The sequence below is a fragment of the Perissodus microlepis genome, chromosome 5, assembly GCF_051167445.1.
Source record: "Perissodus microlepis isolate ML-2025 ecotype Zambia chromosome 5, ASM5116744v1, whole genome shotgun sequence".
Taxonomy (NCBI): Eukaryota; Metazoa; Chordata; class Actinopteri; order Cichliformes; family Cichlidae; genus Perissodus; species Perissodus microlepis.
In genome coordinates this window covers 8,431,389-8,447,513 of record NC_140465.1, presented here as the reverse complement: position 1 = coordinate 8,447,513, position 16,125 = coordinate 8,431,389, and the positions used below count along the sequence as shown (strand labels likewise).

The 16,125-nt window shown below is 41.0% G+C and overlaps 1 protein-coding gene across 1 annotated transcript; it reads left to right on the top strand.

The window, feature by feature from the left end:
* The first annotated feature begins 59 nt into the window (after positions 1-59).
* grm6b (glutamate receptor, metabotropic 6b) lies at positions 60-16,125 on the top strand. The gene is made up of 11 exons (XM_084927604.1): positions 60-923; positions 1,822-2,414; positions 5,828-6,044; positions 7,518-7,653; positions 7,820-7,974; positions 8,270-8,410; positions 8,489-8,689; positions 9,467-9,606; positions 10,620-11,243; positions 11,319-11,630; positions 14,542-16,125. The coding sequence occupies exons 2-11, from the start codon at positions 1,878-1,880 to the stop codon at positions 14,779-14,781; spliced, it is 2,703 nt and encodes a 900-aa protein (XP_084783730.1). The 5' UTR covers positions 60-923; positions 1,822-1,877; the 3' UTR covers positions 14,782-16,125.

Here is a 16,125-nt window from a genome sequence, read left to right as displayed (position 1 = left end):
TGATACAGTAGATGGTAGTAATGATACATTCAGTCTTCTAATTTACAGGTGAGTTGCAAACTGATCTGGCAGCTGCATTTTTTTCCCCAGAGCATTAACTCAAATCAATAATAAATCTAATCCAGCTGCATTCTGTGGTGCAGAAACCTATTTTGCGCTCTCATATTCTCCACCATTGTGCCAGTGTTGACAGGTGTGTGAAGGGAAGTGCGTGTGTGTGCGTGCATGTGTGTGTGCTCGCGTATAGGGAGGGTACGAATCAAATCGCTGCTCATCTAATCTCTCAAAGTGACGGAGGTCCATCATCCTGGTGTGTGTGTGTGTGTTGCAGGGGGGAGGGTTCTGCATTTGGTTCAGCTGTATGAAAAAAAAGGGCTAGTCCACCTAGTGCTTTCTTCACAGACGCCTGCATGATAATCCCAATCTGTGGCCATTAGAGTGCAGAGAGAACGAGCAAGGAGAAGGTTCATGAGAGAGAGAGAGAGAGAGGGAGGGGGTGCCCAGACAGAGGCGCGCTCAAATGGAAAAAGAACGAGAGAGAGGGAGTGTGTGTGAGAGGGCTTTTAAGGGATTTGGCGGTGATTTGTAGAATCTCACTGCTGTAATGTTGCACTTTTCTCTGATTCTCACATGATATTATACCCCCCTCCCCCCTCCAAAAAAGCTGCAGAACTCAGTGTTTTCATTTTGTTTTACTAAACCACAACAATTTTTTTTTTTTGTTGGACCATTGTTTTTAGAGTCTTTGGTTATTTTTGAGAGTGCACACAGGCTGACTGAGATGACAGAGGATTTACGATCAGTCAGGAGAGGAGAGCCTTGCTTCCAGATATAATAATCACATTTTGGACCCTGGATGGAGGCCTGTGTGGAAGAGTTTGTGTGATGGACAAAATCAAGGCTGGTCCATGAAGAATGGGCAGGTAAGACTTATCTTCTTCCTTCTTCACTATGAAGAAGTTTAAAAAAAAAATGTGATTAATGCAGCTTGTGGAAATTCAAATCATTCTTGCATTGATTGCATGTATTTTTTTTTAACTTTATAATCACAGTATAGCAGAGGTATTTTAAATATGAGTTTTTATCATTCTAAGAAAATGACGTTATCCTGTAATTATTATTTAGAGCCTTGTGAAATTATAATTGTGATTTTTTTCAAACGGAACGGGCTCAACTGATCATTGTGGATTTTGGCAGTGATCCTCGTGCAGATATAATTAACCTGCTCCGGCTTTTGAAGCATGAAATGCGGTCAGGATTTAGTCAATGTTTTGTTCTGCAAAATTTATAGTGTTTTCCATCATCGCCTCTTTGCTCTTCATGGTAAAAGCTTCCACTCTGTGTCATCCTGCATCTTGGCTAAAATCCACTCTTCAGCCACAGGTTTTTTTTAAGTGCACCTCCATCTATCGCTTATATTTTGTTCTTTCTCCTACGTTTTCCCAGCTCTGATTCAAAGCACAGGAAACGATGTTAGACTCTAGGTGCTTTTTCTGCATCATTACCTAATAAGGGAATCACTGTTAGCATTGACTCTGCAGCTCTGCAGTTATCGTCCTTAAACATATCATAATTGCCATAAGGAATTAAAGATAAATATTTATAAAATGATGCACGGGACACACAGAATTTTACATTTTTATGCATTTCAAGTTGGATGCTGTATTTAAAAATTCAACCCAGACTGCTTCATGGATGTGGTGGATCCATAAAAAGAATAGTTAATAAGGTAAACTGGAGAGAATAAAGTGTATGAAGCTTCTACATGCTCTAACTTCAATAATAACCAGATGTTAACACCCCTTTTCTTAACTCCCTCAGGTGTCAAAGGTAGAGGGAGTGGCCCAGTGCTGTCAGTACCTCTGCTGGTCATCATCATGATATCAGAGGTCCTCTCATCCCATCAGTGCTCCTGGTTTGGTACGTCATATGGATACAAACCATGGCTTCGGTTGCTTTGGGTTCTACTGGTGGGTTTCAGTCCAGCCTCACGTGCCCAGCAGGGCACCCAGCCTCAGTCCATCAAAATCGAAGGCGACATCACCCTGGGCGGCCTCTTCCCTATGCATTCTCGGGGTCCGGCTGGGATACCCTGCGGAGAGATCAAGAGAGAGAAAGGGATCCATCGACTGGAGGCCATGCTCTATGCCTTGGACCAGATCAACAGCGATCCCGAGCTGCTGCCTAACATCACACTTGGGGCTCGGATCCTCGACACCTGCTCCAGAGACACGTATGCCCTGGAACAGTCGCTCACCTTTGTCCAGGCCCTCATCCAGAAGGACAACTCGGATGTGCGCTGCTCAAACGGAGAGCCTCCGATATTCCCAAAACCGGAGAGGGTGGTTGGGGTGATTGGTGCATCTGGAAGTTCGGTGTCCATCATGGTGGCCAATGTACTCAGACTGTTTGCGGTGAGATTTCTTTAACCATCCTAGCTTTGTTAACCAGTGAAAGAGCTAAATATTTGGGACAGGGAGTGTTTTGAGAATGTAAGCTGATAAAATGATCCCCTCACAACTTCTCCTGAGTCTGTTCACAAAGAAAGAGAACAGTAGTTCCCATTCACTGGGTTTGGACTCTCAAGTCAGGAGAGACAATGACAATTATTCTTAAGAAAACAAGTTTAACCAAACTGTGATCAGCTAACATTTCTTTCATTCTTGCTTAATATTTTACAACTACTGGAATCTTAAGGCATTTTTTTTTTTAATTTACCGTTTTAGTGTTTCTCCTTTTGTCATGCTTGCAAAATAAAGGTAAAAGTTTAACACTTTGAAAGAATTAAGTATTACTAAAGTATTAAAGCATCTAAAATCTTCACTCAGAAAGTGAGTGAAGATCACAAACAGCACCGCCACATTTTAACCAGTCAGAAGCAACAAAAGGACCAGAAGCACTATGTTTAAAAAAATGATTTACACACATCAAGTCCAAGGACACTGTGCCAGAAAATGAACAACTATATGGAATACATTCCTAATTTTAGATTTGAGCAGCTTGCAGTGATATCAGTGACCAGCTGTGGCCAATAAACAGACGTCCTATGTGCGAGAGCTCGCACTTATGAAGTTAATTTATATAGCTGCACCTTCATTTCCTGCCTCAGTAGAGTTACAGTATTTGTGATTAGGTCACTGCAGATTTAGGTCTTCTTTATTAAAATTTGAGATTGATTAAATCCCTCCTTAGAAGATAATGTGGACCTTGGTCATCATTACATTCTGATGGAATTCATACTCTGGGTAGTCTGAGCTCCAGGTATTCAAAGAGAAAGACATGATTGGATGTAAGGTTGACTGGCCGTAGGTGTTAATGTGAGTGTGGATGTTTGTCTGTTTTTCTGTGTTAGTTCTGCGACACGTGTGCACGTCTGCCCAGGGTGCACCCTGCCTTTGGCATAGCCACCCCAGTACTTCTGGAACCCCTGAATTGGATAAGCAGTTAAGGAAAGGGTTGGATAAATGATAGATGAAGACGTTTGATACCAAAATATTATTGAGACACTTTATGTTTTTACCTAAAGAACTTACTGCTGCTCTACAGAGATAAACATCCCACCTCTTGATGATATGTGACCTGAATGAACCTGTGTATTGCTGCCTGTCAGAGTGACACCTTTGCAGGGTCGTGAATCCATTGTAATTGTTGGAATCTGCAGGTTAATCCAGGTAATTTTTTTTCTTTGACAGGTGATTGACCTTTAAACACTGATTACACTGATTACACATTGTTTATAGCAATGATGGAACACTGAGTCTGTGCAAATCTAACATTTGGGGCAAGCAAGTTGTGCAAATTCCTGCTGACTCGGCCTCAGGATGTCTAGAGGCAAGAACCAAGCGCACCCAAATGAGCGCATCAGTGATCATGTGCGCATCACGCAGAGGGAGAGTGAGAGACCCAGCACTTCCAGTATATATATATTCTACAAAGTAATACAGAAAAATTGTAACAACCAGGCTGATGTGTTTGGATGTTTCTGTTTTGGTGAATTCTGCAGTTAATATCTGCCCTCTATCCAAGTTGCTCCTCCTTCAGCTCAGAATCCACAACTTGGGTAGAGGGCAGATATTAACTACAGAATTCACCAACTCCACTAAGCCCCTCTCAACAGCTCAGGACCCTGGGCTCAAAATAGTGTCAGGGTAACAGGATGACATTGGTTCTAGGATAGCAGCAATTTGTGACCAGTGTGAAGTAGATTTAACTAAATAGTGCGTTTCCTCCTACCGTCCATATGTGCTGCTTTCCAGACCGCAAATGCTTCTAGTCTGAAGTTCTTTACATATTCAACATCTGCTCATAACCAATACACTTTTTGTAGTAACCTGCTCCAAATGCATCTTTATTTTAGTTTTTTCCTTTTTCAATAGGTGAGCATAAACTATAAATTATGTAAGGTATCTTATATGAGACTATTTTTAAATGAGACATACAGCATGCATTCATCGAGTTTTATTTAATGAAGTTTTTATAAATTTTGCAAATACCTCTGAAGCAATTAACTCTTTAACTCATTAATGTAACATGTTCATTGACAGTTAATATTTTAGGGTTTAAACCCTTAATAATTCAAGGTTGTGTAAAATAACTAACCCATTAATATAGCTTTCACAAACCCCTTTAAGATGCACCTGTAGGCGAATGTTCTATACTGACTCATTCCAGAGGGTCATAATTATATCCATGTTTGTCAGCCTCTTTATTCTATACCCGAGCTCAGTGTCTTGATGAGTCAGTCTAGTTTATTCAAATTACAATGATTCTTTCTCAGCTTCACTTGTTTTATGACTGTAAGCAAATTTCAGCAAGACTGGACTAAAAGAGGATGCTTATGTTAGTGATAAGGCTTATTGATTTTAACAAGTGAATTGGTGCAGATGCTTCTGTGGGATTAATTTGGGAGAGGATTATGTGTTTGTCTTGTGCATTATAATTTTGCATGCAAACATCTGAGTGACTTTTCAGACAATGATACAGACTCCTCTGGACACTGATGATGTCACATACCAGTCACTCTTACAAGGGGGAAGGAGAGGGCAGGAAAGTTCACCAACCTGATTTCAGGATGTGGTCTGGACCACAGAGGCTTACCAGTACATCTGAGACTGACGGGGTTAACGCGGAGCAGCAAATGCAAGCTGCATGTGGCCACTAGAATTAAATGTATTGTATGGCTTACAGCTGAGAAATGCTAACCTTTCTCTAGGCTCCTGATCTCTGTCTCTCCCTCTGTGCTTAACGTAATTTGACTAAAACCACACTAATCCTTGCAGATAATCTGTGAAATGGTTCTCTCACTCCTCTCTCCTTCTCCCCGTCGCTGCCCCTTGTGAATACCTTTATCTCTTGGTGCTCTCCAGAGAGGGCTGGACGTTAGCCACGTTTGGGGGGACTGGCATTAGCAGGTTCAGGGTTGAGACTGTCGACATAAACTGTGTCATTAAAGATGTAGCACACCAACAAATTAAGCTTCCCATCCTTATTTTCCCCCTTTCTGCTCTGGTTCCCACCATCTGTACTCTACTGTGATGTTGGCTGTATCGTTAGCGCAAACCAGCTCTGGGCTTTTCAAGAGATGAACGCTCTATGATAGTCCAATTTTGGGATTTTAATGCACTGTGACTTGCCAGTATTACTGTGGGAGGCATCCATTTAAGGGCTTGCCTGTGAGTAAGTGGTGCATCATGCTCCTGACATGGTTCACTGCCTCTTGTCATCCCTTTTACCTTTGGATTCACATATTGGCCTAATAATCAGCACTGCTCATGTTTTCCATTTGACCCAACTCTTTCATCACAAATGACCCATCCCTGTGTCTCAGATCCCCCAGATCAGCTATGCATCGACTGCCCCGGAGCTGAGCGACAAAAGCCGCTACGAGTTCTTCTCCCGTGTGGTGCCTCCTGACTCCTACCAGGCTCAGGCCATGGTGGACATAGTCAAGAACATGGGCTGGAACTACGTGTCCACGCTGGCATCTGAGGGCAACTACGGAGAGAGCGGAGTGGATGCCTTCCTCCAGATCTCCAGAGAAGCAGGTTGTGTGTCTGACTGCAGTGACGTGAATCTGCCGTCACGACAATAAGTCATTAGTCATTTAGTCATTTGTGTTTTTCCCACTCATTAAAAGACAGGAAGGAGCAATGCTTTAATAAAATCATTTGTGCTTTTAAATCTATACGATGGGATGACCTGTTAGTCCTAATGTATTAGTGATCACATTTAATATGATCAAATTCGCATACATGAGTGATTGACAGTATGGGACAGACTCTAACAGCTTTGTCTGCTGTCCATTACTTTATCCAGATGGAAATATCTCTATCTCGACTTCTGGATGGTTTGCCATAATATTTTATACATTGTATCTGAATGGTGAATCTAGATCAAATTCAGTCATTTATAATAATTTTAATTGGAGACAGATCATCTTGTGCATTTAGAGATATGACTGCCCTGAAGAACAAGATAGAACAAGAGAGCTGCCAGAGTGCAGGCTGGTTACAACCATTTCTTTCTATTGGGCGGTGAAATAATAATTAATAATTAATAGAATGTCTTACACACCCTTTGTTTGAAATTCACCTTTGGAATGTAAAAGAGTTAGGAAATGACATGCAATGATAGGTAATCCATCTTTCAATACTCAAAAATGAATCATTTTGCATCTCAGCAACATGCAGTTATGTTTACAATGAGGAAGGCAACACTGGAGGTGAGGACCTCTGTCTCCCTCTACACATCATTTCTGCCCATGGTTGCAGTGATATAACAGAATTTAACCAGGATGGGACAATAAGTTCTAAAGTGTGTGTGAAACAGAAGTGCAGGTATAAAAAAAAAAATCGGATTATCGACCCAAGGGAGCTCAGGGTGAGAGCAGTGCATTATTATTTCAGAGATTAATCATAATTTATATGCAAATTCAGAACACATGTTAATGACCATTGCTTTTTGAAAGAATTAGTTAATACAACAAAACACACCTTTCAGGTTTCATGTATTTTGAAACTGGGTTTTTGGAGACCTTTTTTTAGTATTTAACACAATTCGGTGAGATGCATACTGAACTTGGAGAACAAAAACAAACTGTCGATCTACTGGTGCTGGTATTGATCTGATACCAATAATAGCATTAATATTGATATTTGGATTGGTCCACCCGACTCTAACCCAAAACAAAGATCTGATACTGTGTGGTGGGTGTTGGGCTCAGTCTCAGTACAGCAGAAAGGTTTGAGTGTGTTCTTCCCATTCTGGAATTTACTAGTATTTGGTCATGTAATATTGTGTGTACAGCAAGGATTTTCATGTTATGATATTATTGCTATTTTGACACATACGTCTAAGCTCATTAATCAACATAATTAGCAGACAAAAAAAACCCAACGCTTAGCTGGGTGTTGTTTTTGCAGAGTCGTGGGAAAACCTAGCTACCTTTACAACTGACCTAATGCTGGCATGCTAACACTGCAAACAATAAAAGATGATTTTTTTGGTCTGTGACACAGGAGGGCTGTGTATTGCACAGTCCATAAGGATTCCACGAGAGCCCAGACCAGGGGAGTTTGATAAAATCATCAAGAGACTGATGGAGACCTCCAACGCTCGCGGGGTTATCATCTTTGCCAATGAGGACGACATCAAGTGAGTCATGCTCTGCTGCATGGTGTATTCGATACATGACATCTGCAAGATATTCACAAGGATGCTGTTTTACATTTAACTATGTAGTCTCCTGTTCTAACCACTCTGAGCAAAGAATGACAGAAGAAGAAGAAATTTCATCATGATATATAACTGTATCTTTTAGACGGGTGTTGCAGGCTGCCAAAAAGGCCAACCTGACAGGCCACTTCCTATTTGTTGGATCGGATAGTTGGGGATCCAAAAACTCTGCGATTGAAGACCAGGAGGAGGTGGCTGAGGGTGCTGTCACCATCCTGCCTAAAAGAGCCTCCATTGACGGTAGGAAAATGTATTAAATGAGCCTTAAATCTAACTCTGAACAGCTGGATCCAATAAGCATACCCACAGAAGCCTGTGACATTGACAGATGAGTCTAATATCAATGCACCAAATAAAGGAAATTAACGATTGATATGTCTGATATATCCCGATCTGATATTTCCAGCCTGTATAAATTCTGAAAAGTGACTTAGAGCCATATTTCAAAGGATTTTTTTTTTACCATTATCTCTGCTCCAACATGTGAAGTCCTGTTATTTTAACTGTTTTAAAATTAAATGCGTAAACGATCCAGGGTTCGACCAGTACTTCACTTCGAGGTCGCTGGAGAACAACAGGAGAAACATCTGGTTTGCAGAATTCTGGGAGGATGACTTCAAGTGTAAACTAACTCGCCCTGGGATAAAATACGATCCTGGTAGAAGAAAATGTACAGGTAAGCAGGGAGCAGCACCGAAAATAAAAAGTGTCACCTTATCTGACTTATGTATTGGTCATTTTTGTTGTCCGGCAGGTGACGAAAGAATCAGCCGAGACTCTCAGTACGAGCAGGAGGGCAAGGTGCAGTTTGTGATTGATGCTGTGTACGCCATGGCCCACGCCTTGCACAGCATGCACCTGGACCTCTGTGCTGGCTCCATGGGCGTGTGCGAAAAGATGGACCCCGTAGATGGACGCATGCTCCTCCAGTACATTCGCTCTGTAAACTTCAACGGTGAGCTTCCAACTTTCAGTCGGTTTTTCCGCACCTACCTCATGATATGTCTAGCTATTTCGATAAAAGGAGAGTTTCATTTCGTTGCTGCTGGGGAGAGAAATGCTGCAAGGAGATCTTTTTGTTAGCAAAAGCCATGCTTTTCTAACTACCGCTCTCTGCCACTGGAGAGGTTTTTAAAAAGAAGCAAATTTAAAAGGGAACGCAGCGGAAGGGAGGTCGTGTTGAAAACGGAAGCTTTGAGATGTTTCTGCTAATGTGCTTAGCTGCAGAACACGGCGCATTTCTTCAAAGCACGTCCCCTCCCTTGGGCTGCGTCCTCGCTCTTCTCTATACACAACGAACCCACTTTTCATCCTCATCTTTCATACAAAAATATTGCAGTTTGGAAAAAGGAAAAAAAAAAGTGTCCTGTGAAAGCATCCTATTTATTGCGCTCCTCTTGCTGGATGACCTTGGCTTGTATGGAAGATTTTCTGATTGAGCGCCTGCAGGGACCCGAGAGGAACATTCAATCACGTTAGGGCAACAGAGGAGAGTGCACTGAAAGACTGTACTCGTGGAGGAGAGCCTTCACTAAAGAGCATCCTGCACTCAGCTTTCACATGATTGCACAAGAGTGAAGTAAGCAATAAGCTGCATTCAACAGTGTGTGGGTGTTCTCTCTGCCGCTAAAGATGGGGGTGTTTTTCTCTGGTTAAGGCAGTTTGAATGCCTTCTGACTTTTGGCTTTCTTTTGATAGTGCATAGGTCATTTAGACTGTCTCCATCTAACAGGTAGCGCAGGAACTGGAGTGATGTTCAATGAGAATGGAGATGCTCCGGGTCGATATGACATCTTCCAGTACCAGATGTCCAATGTCAGCAATCCTGGCTACAAGAATATCGGCCAGTGGACAAACCATCTTCGCCTCAATGTAAATGTCTATTTTTACTACAGTTGTGGTACAGAGTGATATTCAGAAGTTCATTTCTGCTGCATGAGAAGATGAGAGATTAACTTAGTTTTGCATAAAAACTGGAAACAAAGCTCTAGTTTAACATTATGTCTTGTTGTCCTGTTTTCCTCCCCTCACCCCCTGGTTGTGGCAGATGGCTGCCCCTCTGCGAGTCTGGTTCTTTGTGCTGAAAGGAAGTTTTTCCTTTGCACTGTTGCCAAATACTTGCTCATTGGGGGGCATCTAAATGTTAGAGTTTTTGCTCTATTATTGTAGGGTCGTCACCTTAGAATATAAAGCAGCTTGAGGCAACTATTATTGTGATCTGACACTATATAAGTGAAACTGAATTGAAATTGAATTGCTGTGTCCAAAGCAAAACTAGAGAAAATTGCAGAAAGTTGATTCTGTTCATCTGGACTTCTCTGAGTCCTGATTACTGAAGGTGCCAAGCATCCAGTTCCCATGACCATGAAATTATTCGGTGCAAAAGCTGTACGTTTCTGCTAAAGTACGACCCGACACTTTGTTCTTTTTAGATGATATAGATACTTACCTTTTCCAGTTTCTATGCTAAACCTTGCATTCAGCAGATATGAAAGTGGCAAGAAAGTATAATTTTCAAAATTGCAAACTATCCTTTCATTGTAAGATTCCTTTTACTGCAAGCTTTTTGCCAGATGGCTGAAAGCTTCCTACAGAATAGATAGCTTCAGACAGAAAAAAGGCATCTTTTCCAAGTTTCCCTACCTATCATAGTATAGCATTTGATTTTCTTTGTAAACCAAAACTAAAAATATGGTGACAATGTGAGGGAATTTTTATTTGTGAAAGGTAATAAGTTAACAATTTTATTCTTTTTATGCCAGTTTACCTGGCTTTCATAGGCTTTAAGTGGTCGTGGAAGAAGTTTGTTTCACAGTTATTAGCCTTTTGTTAAGTCACAGCCAGCTGTAACATAGTAACACACTGTGTGTGTGCATCCATTTCAGCCGGAGGAGATGCAGTGGTCGGGCGGTGACCGTAAAATTCCAGAGTCGGTGTGCAGTTTTCCCTGCGAGTCTGGCGAGAGGAAAAAGATGGTCAAGGGTGTTCCCTGCTGCTGGCACTGCGAGCTCTGTGATGGCTACCAGTATCTGCTGGATGAATTCACCTGTGACATGTGCCCATTCGACATGAGGCCCTTGGAGAACCGCACGGGATGCCGCCCCACACCAATCATCAAGCTGGAGTGGAGCTCTCCCTGGGCCATCATTCCCGTCTTCTTGGCCATCCTGGGCATCTTAGCAACCACCGGAGTCATTGTCACCTTCATCCGCTTCAATGACACACCCATTGTCCGGGCTTCTGGGAGAGAGCTCAGCTATGTGTTGCTGACAGGAATCTTCCTCATCTACCTCATCACCTTCTTCATGATTGCAGAGCCCAGTGTGGCAATATGCGCCTTCCGCCGCCTGTTTTTGGGGCTCGGGATGTGCATCAGCTACGCCGCCATGCTGACGAAGACCAACCGGATCTACCGCATCTTTGAGCAGGGCAAGAAGTCGGTCACACCTCCTAAGTTTATCAGCCCCACCTCTCAGCTCATCATTACTTTTATACTCATCTCAGTGCAGGTAAGCTTATCAATGCTTCTCTGTCATAGATAAGTCAAAGCTCATGCAGCAGTCTAAAGCTCCTTTCCTCTACAGTTACTCTCGGTATTCATCTGGTTTGGTGTGATCCCCCCACACACCATCATTGACTATGAAGAGCAGAAGCCTCCAAACCCAGAGTTTGCCCGTGGAATTCTCAAGTGTGACATGTCCGACCTGTCCCTCATACTGTGTTTGAGCTACAGTATTGTACTGATGATCACCTGCACGGTGTATGCCATTAAAAGCAGAGGAGTTCCTGAGACCTTCAATGAGGCCAAACCAATCGGCTTCACCATGTACACCACCTGCATCATCTGGCTGGCCTTTGTACCCATCTTCTTTGGCACAGCGCAGTCTACAGAGAAGGTAAGAAATGTAACAAGGGCAGTGCATGGTTTCAGAAATTCTGAAAATGTTCATGTAAACAGGAAGAGGCTACTGTGAATGTGGAGAGCATACACCACCAAACGTCAGAGAAAGTCTGGCAACGGAAAGCAGGCCGGCACAGAGAAAAAATAAACTTTGAGGGGGGAAATTTTACTTCCAAATGACAATGACGTGAAGAATACTGATAAGTGAAATACAAGTGAATTATGCAGGAGGGTTAACTACAGCCTTAAAACATCCACCACTGGCCAACAAGTTTTATATCCTGAGAGTGAAGTTTTGATTACCTGAATATTCAGTTGACATCACTGGTTAATGAATTGTTACCTGCTTACTTTATGTAAAGCATGTAATGTGAAAAATTTCCTGTTTTTCCCCTTTTAGATCCTTTCAAATTTATATGGATTTTGGTCCGACAATATAAATCAATTAGGTGAGAAAATGATCTGGTGATTTATTAGAGAATAAAAAAAGAGATTATATATATATATATATATATATATATATATATATATATATGTAGATATATATATATATATATATATATATATATATATATATATATATATATATATATATATATATATATATATATAGATAGATAGATAGATAGATAGATAGATAGATAGATAGTTAAAATAAAGAGTAGGTATTGCTGTTCTTAACAGAGTTTATACACTTTAATGATTTTCTTCTGGCAATTTATAATGTATAATATTAATAATGATAACTTTTATATGAGACAAAGAATAGCAGGAAATTTTCAGATGATGACTTTCAGAGACTGATATAATAGCTTCAGCTCAAAAATAAATCTGTTTAGTAAAAATGTCACTTTTTAAAAGGACAAATGAATAGCTGAATTATTTCTGGCTGCTCTTTGTGTTGGGTTGGGACAAAAAGAAATTAAAAGAAATAATTTGACCCACTAAATGATAGCTCAATAAATTCTTCTGCATAGTCAAATTTGATCTTTTTCAAGAACATAATTAAATCTCGTTACATTACATAAGCACTCCCTGAGCTCCACTTACAGTTAAAATAAACAGTATGCTGAATCGAGTTACGTAATGCACAGTAACACACGAACTGTAAGAAAGTAAATGAATCCCTCAGATGCTGAAAGTGAAATTTGAGTTTGTTGCCTGTCATATCGTATTTGCTTCCTGCTGTACTCGCAGGACATCCTGCTCCCACTGTACTGAGGGTTTCATTTAGCTTGTGGGCTATTTGCTGCCGTCACAAAGTACAAGACAGTTGGGGGGGATATTTGAAAAATAGAGACGGGCTTTGGCTAATAGAGAGCTGTATTATGAACCAGTCAGGCTGAAACAATTACTGCCTGAGGTGCTTTCAAAGTCTTTTCACCTCTTCCAAATGGAAATGAAGTGAATTAAGAAAAGAAAAGGAGGTCAGATGTGCAGAGGGACGATAAGAAGCCCTCCTAGACCAATTCAGCCATCCCATTCAATTAATCATCACTTAGAAAAAGAGCTAAATATAGACCTTAACTTTTGTCTGGCTCATGAAAGTAGCAGCTGTTATGCTCCCATCACATGTTGGAGGAGGTGATCTACCTGTGATGACTGTAATTACCTATGAAAGGACCATACAGTGATTCTCAGCTAGTCCTTCTGCTTGGGCCACATAACCACAGTCCACTTCACTTCTAAACAGTAAACAGCTCCGTTCATAAAGGGAGACGTCACTACAGGGACAAAAACATGTGAAAGATGATAAAAGGAACTGTACTATATGGACATGAGCCAGGATGTGTTGCTGCTGAGGATATTATGCAACTTGGGACCTATTTATGGCACAAAACATTTCTTATTTATGATACTTGTGGTTTTATTTATTTATGACCTGTTTAGTTTTCTTGAATAATGAGGGGTTTTTTTATAATTCATTGAAGGAAGATCTCAGAAGAAGTCGCTCACTGTGATTATTGTCGGATGCATGCAAAACAAGAAAAAAGGAAAAAAAGAGGAAGAGCAGCTAGATGTGGTCAAAGCCCATAAATAGAGGCTCTTTTCCTGACTTCATATACTAGATCATAAATCATTCATCAGGGGGAAAACACTGCCTTCCCTGCTTTGAGATGAAAATTGTAAGGACTGCATTGTGATAGCGGAGATTACATGTACCCTGCTTTCCAAACTATCCTTGCTGCTGCATCCAGTATGCATGAAATTGGGACACACCACCTCCATTGGGCATTCAACTTTGACCCCTTGCTTCCTCTTGTGGGTCAGAACACCAAAATATAATAACATTTAATTAAATTAAAAAATGTGCTTGCTCACCTACTGGAAAATGCGAGTAGATGCAATAAGACATCTTGTTGTTTTGCGTTTATGTATAAATTATTGCGCCCAACAATATTTTTTGGGTTATTAAAATAAATTATATTGCGGTATTGGAAATATATTACCATAGACTGTATATAACAAACGGATATAGCCATGGCAGGCTCACCTATGGATTTCTGGACTCTGTGTTTTGACTACACCATGTTGGGCTTTTTGGTGCCAGAATTTGAACGTGAAGGTGAAGTAGTATCGGCTAAAGCTAGCAAGTTTGGTTAGCCAGCCACTTTTTCCATAATTAATGAATCATTATGGGCGCTACTTTAACTTACTGGTTGAGCAGGCGCTCTTATAAGCCTTATGGCTGAAATGCCCTCTCTCCCCCTCTTTCCTGCAAACCGTCAAATAAAGGCTAAAAGCACCAAAACAAAACAAAAAAATCTATAATTTTCTTAGTGACACAGACTGTTAAAATCAGAATCAGAATCAGAATACTTTATTAATCCCTGGGGGAAATTATTTATTATTAAAAACAAGTGTGTGTGGAAGGATTTTTCTGAACTCCTCCGTCTCTGTTGCAGATGTTCATCCAAACCACCACTCTGACCGTGTCCATGAGCCTGAGCGCCACCGTATCCTTGGGCATGCTCTATATCCCCAAAGTCTACGTCATCATCTTCCACCCGGAGCAGAACGTCCAAAAGAGAAAGCGCAGCTTTAAAGCCGTGGTTCAGGCGGCTACCGTGACCACGCACCTGTCCCTGAAGTCCAACGACAAACAGAACGGAGAGTCCAAGGTCGAGCCTGACAGGTCACAGTGACGGGAATCAAAATGACAACTGAAGCCAACAAAGAAATGGTTTGCAAAGAGTGGGAAAAAATAGCATTTAATTAAGCTTTTTGGCTGGATTGTGTGTGTTTCTTCTTTGAATCCCCCCTTTTTATTTTGGATTGAAATACCAGCAAAAACATTTGTGGATGATGTTTCTTTTCACACTTATTTAGATAATCCAGAAAGTGAAAGCACAAAAGAAACCTGAAAGGCTCACTCTACATCATGGGAAAAATGTGACAGCTTAGCAGGGGTATGGAAAAGATACAGAGCCACTTTGAATGGACTTCAGAATGATCTACATATAGATGTGTTGACATGAAAATGGAAGACAATTAAAAAAAGTTAAGCTTTGCTTGGCAGTAAGATGTATGCTTCTGTCAAACCTCAATGAAACATCGCTGTTCACAGGCTGCATGTGTTTTACGTTTACACGAATGTTATTTATTTGGGCTGTTGTAACCTTTTCTTCTGCTTGCACTGGAAGGATGTATCTTTTAAAATGCCCCACCATGTCCTGTCATGACGACCCCCCCGGGCTAGATACAACGAACCACAAAACTATAATCACTCACAGCTAAATCAATATCCAGTCACTAAGGAAACACAGCATTTAATTAGTCTTATCACTGCAATTATTGTGGCAGAGAATGAATTACTTTTATTCTGGAAACTGAGTTCATGAGTGCACAAAGGATACAAGTGATTGTGAACAGGATGCATTATCTTGTACTTGTTACTTTTCAGTTTTCCACGGTGGAAAACAATGGTTGGCATTTTCCCCATATTGTTTGTCCAAATATCAAGCAAACTTGTATAAAGGTCAGTTTGTGAGGGCTGCATGCCAAAGCTGTAGACAGGCTACATTTATGTTAATGCATGGGAACATCACAAGCAAGCTTCACCTCTTTTGGCTGCGTTGGATGTTGTTCCATGAAAGGTCCTCCATCTTCACCAGTTCTGCATTTCTGCAAACATTAAAATTCATTTGACATTGAAAACGGGGCAGAATGAGCAAAAAGCCCCAATTTTATGTTATTTTATTAGTTTTTGCAAGTATATTATTTGCGCTTTGTTTTTTTGTTTTCTTTTTTTTTGTTACTTGACCACGATGCATAACTCAGGTTTTGACTGATGTTTTTTTGAGCCTTTTCCTGTTGTTCTGGCTTCTTCAATATAAATGGATTCAGCATTCCTCACATGCAGGCAGTATCACTCACGACGCAGGCTGGCTGCCAGGTTCATACCCTTATGTGAGAAAATCTTGTTTGTACTGCCCTCTGCAGGGAAGTCCAGGTCATTGACATGTTTGTGAATAAAAGTCTAGAAGAAA

Coding starts and splice junctions, on each gene's coding strand:
- grm6b (XM_084927604.1), top strand. CDS start 1,878: ATGATATCAGAGGTCCTCTCATCCCATCAGTGCTCCTGGTTTGGTACG. Junction 8,411..8,488: donor TGGTAGAAGAAAATGTACAG/GTAAGCAGGGAG, acceptor GTTGTCCGGCAG/GTGACGAAAGAATCAGCCGA. Junction 11,244..11,318: donor TTATACTCATCTCAGTGCAG/GTAAGCTTATCA, acceptor TTTCCTCTACAG/TTACTCTCGGTATTCATCTG.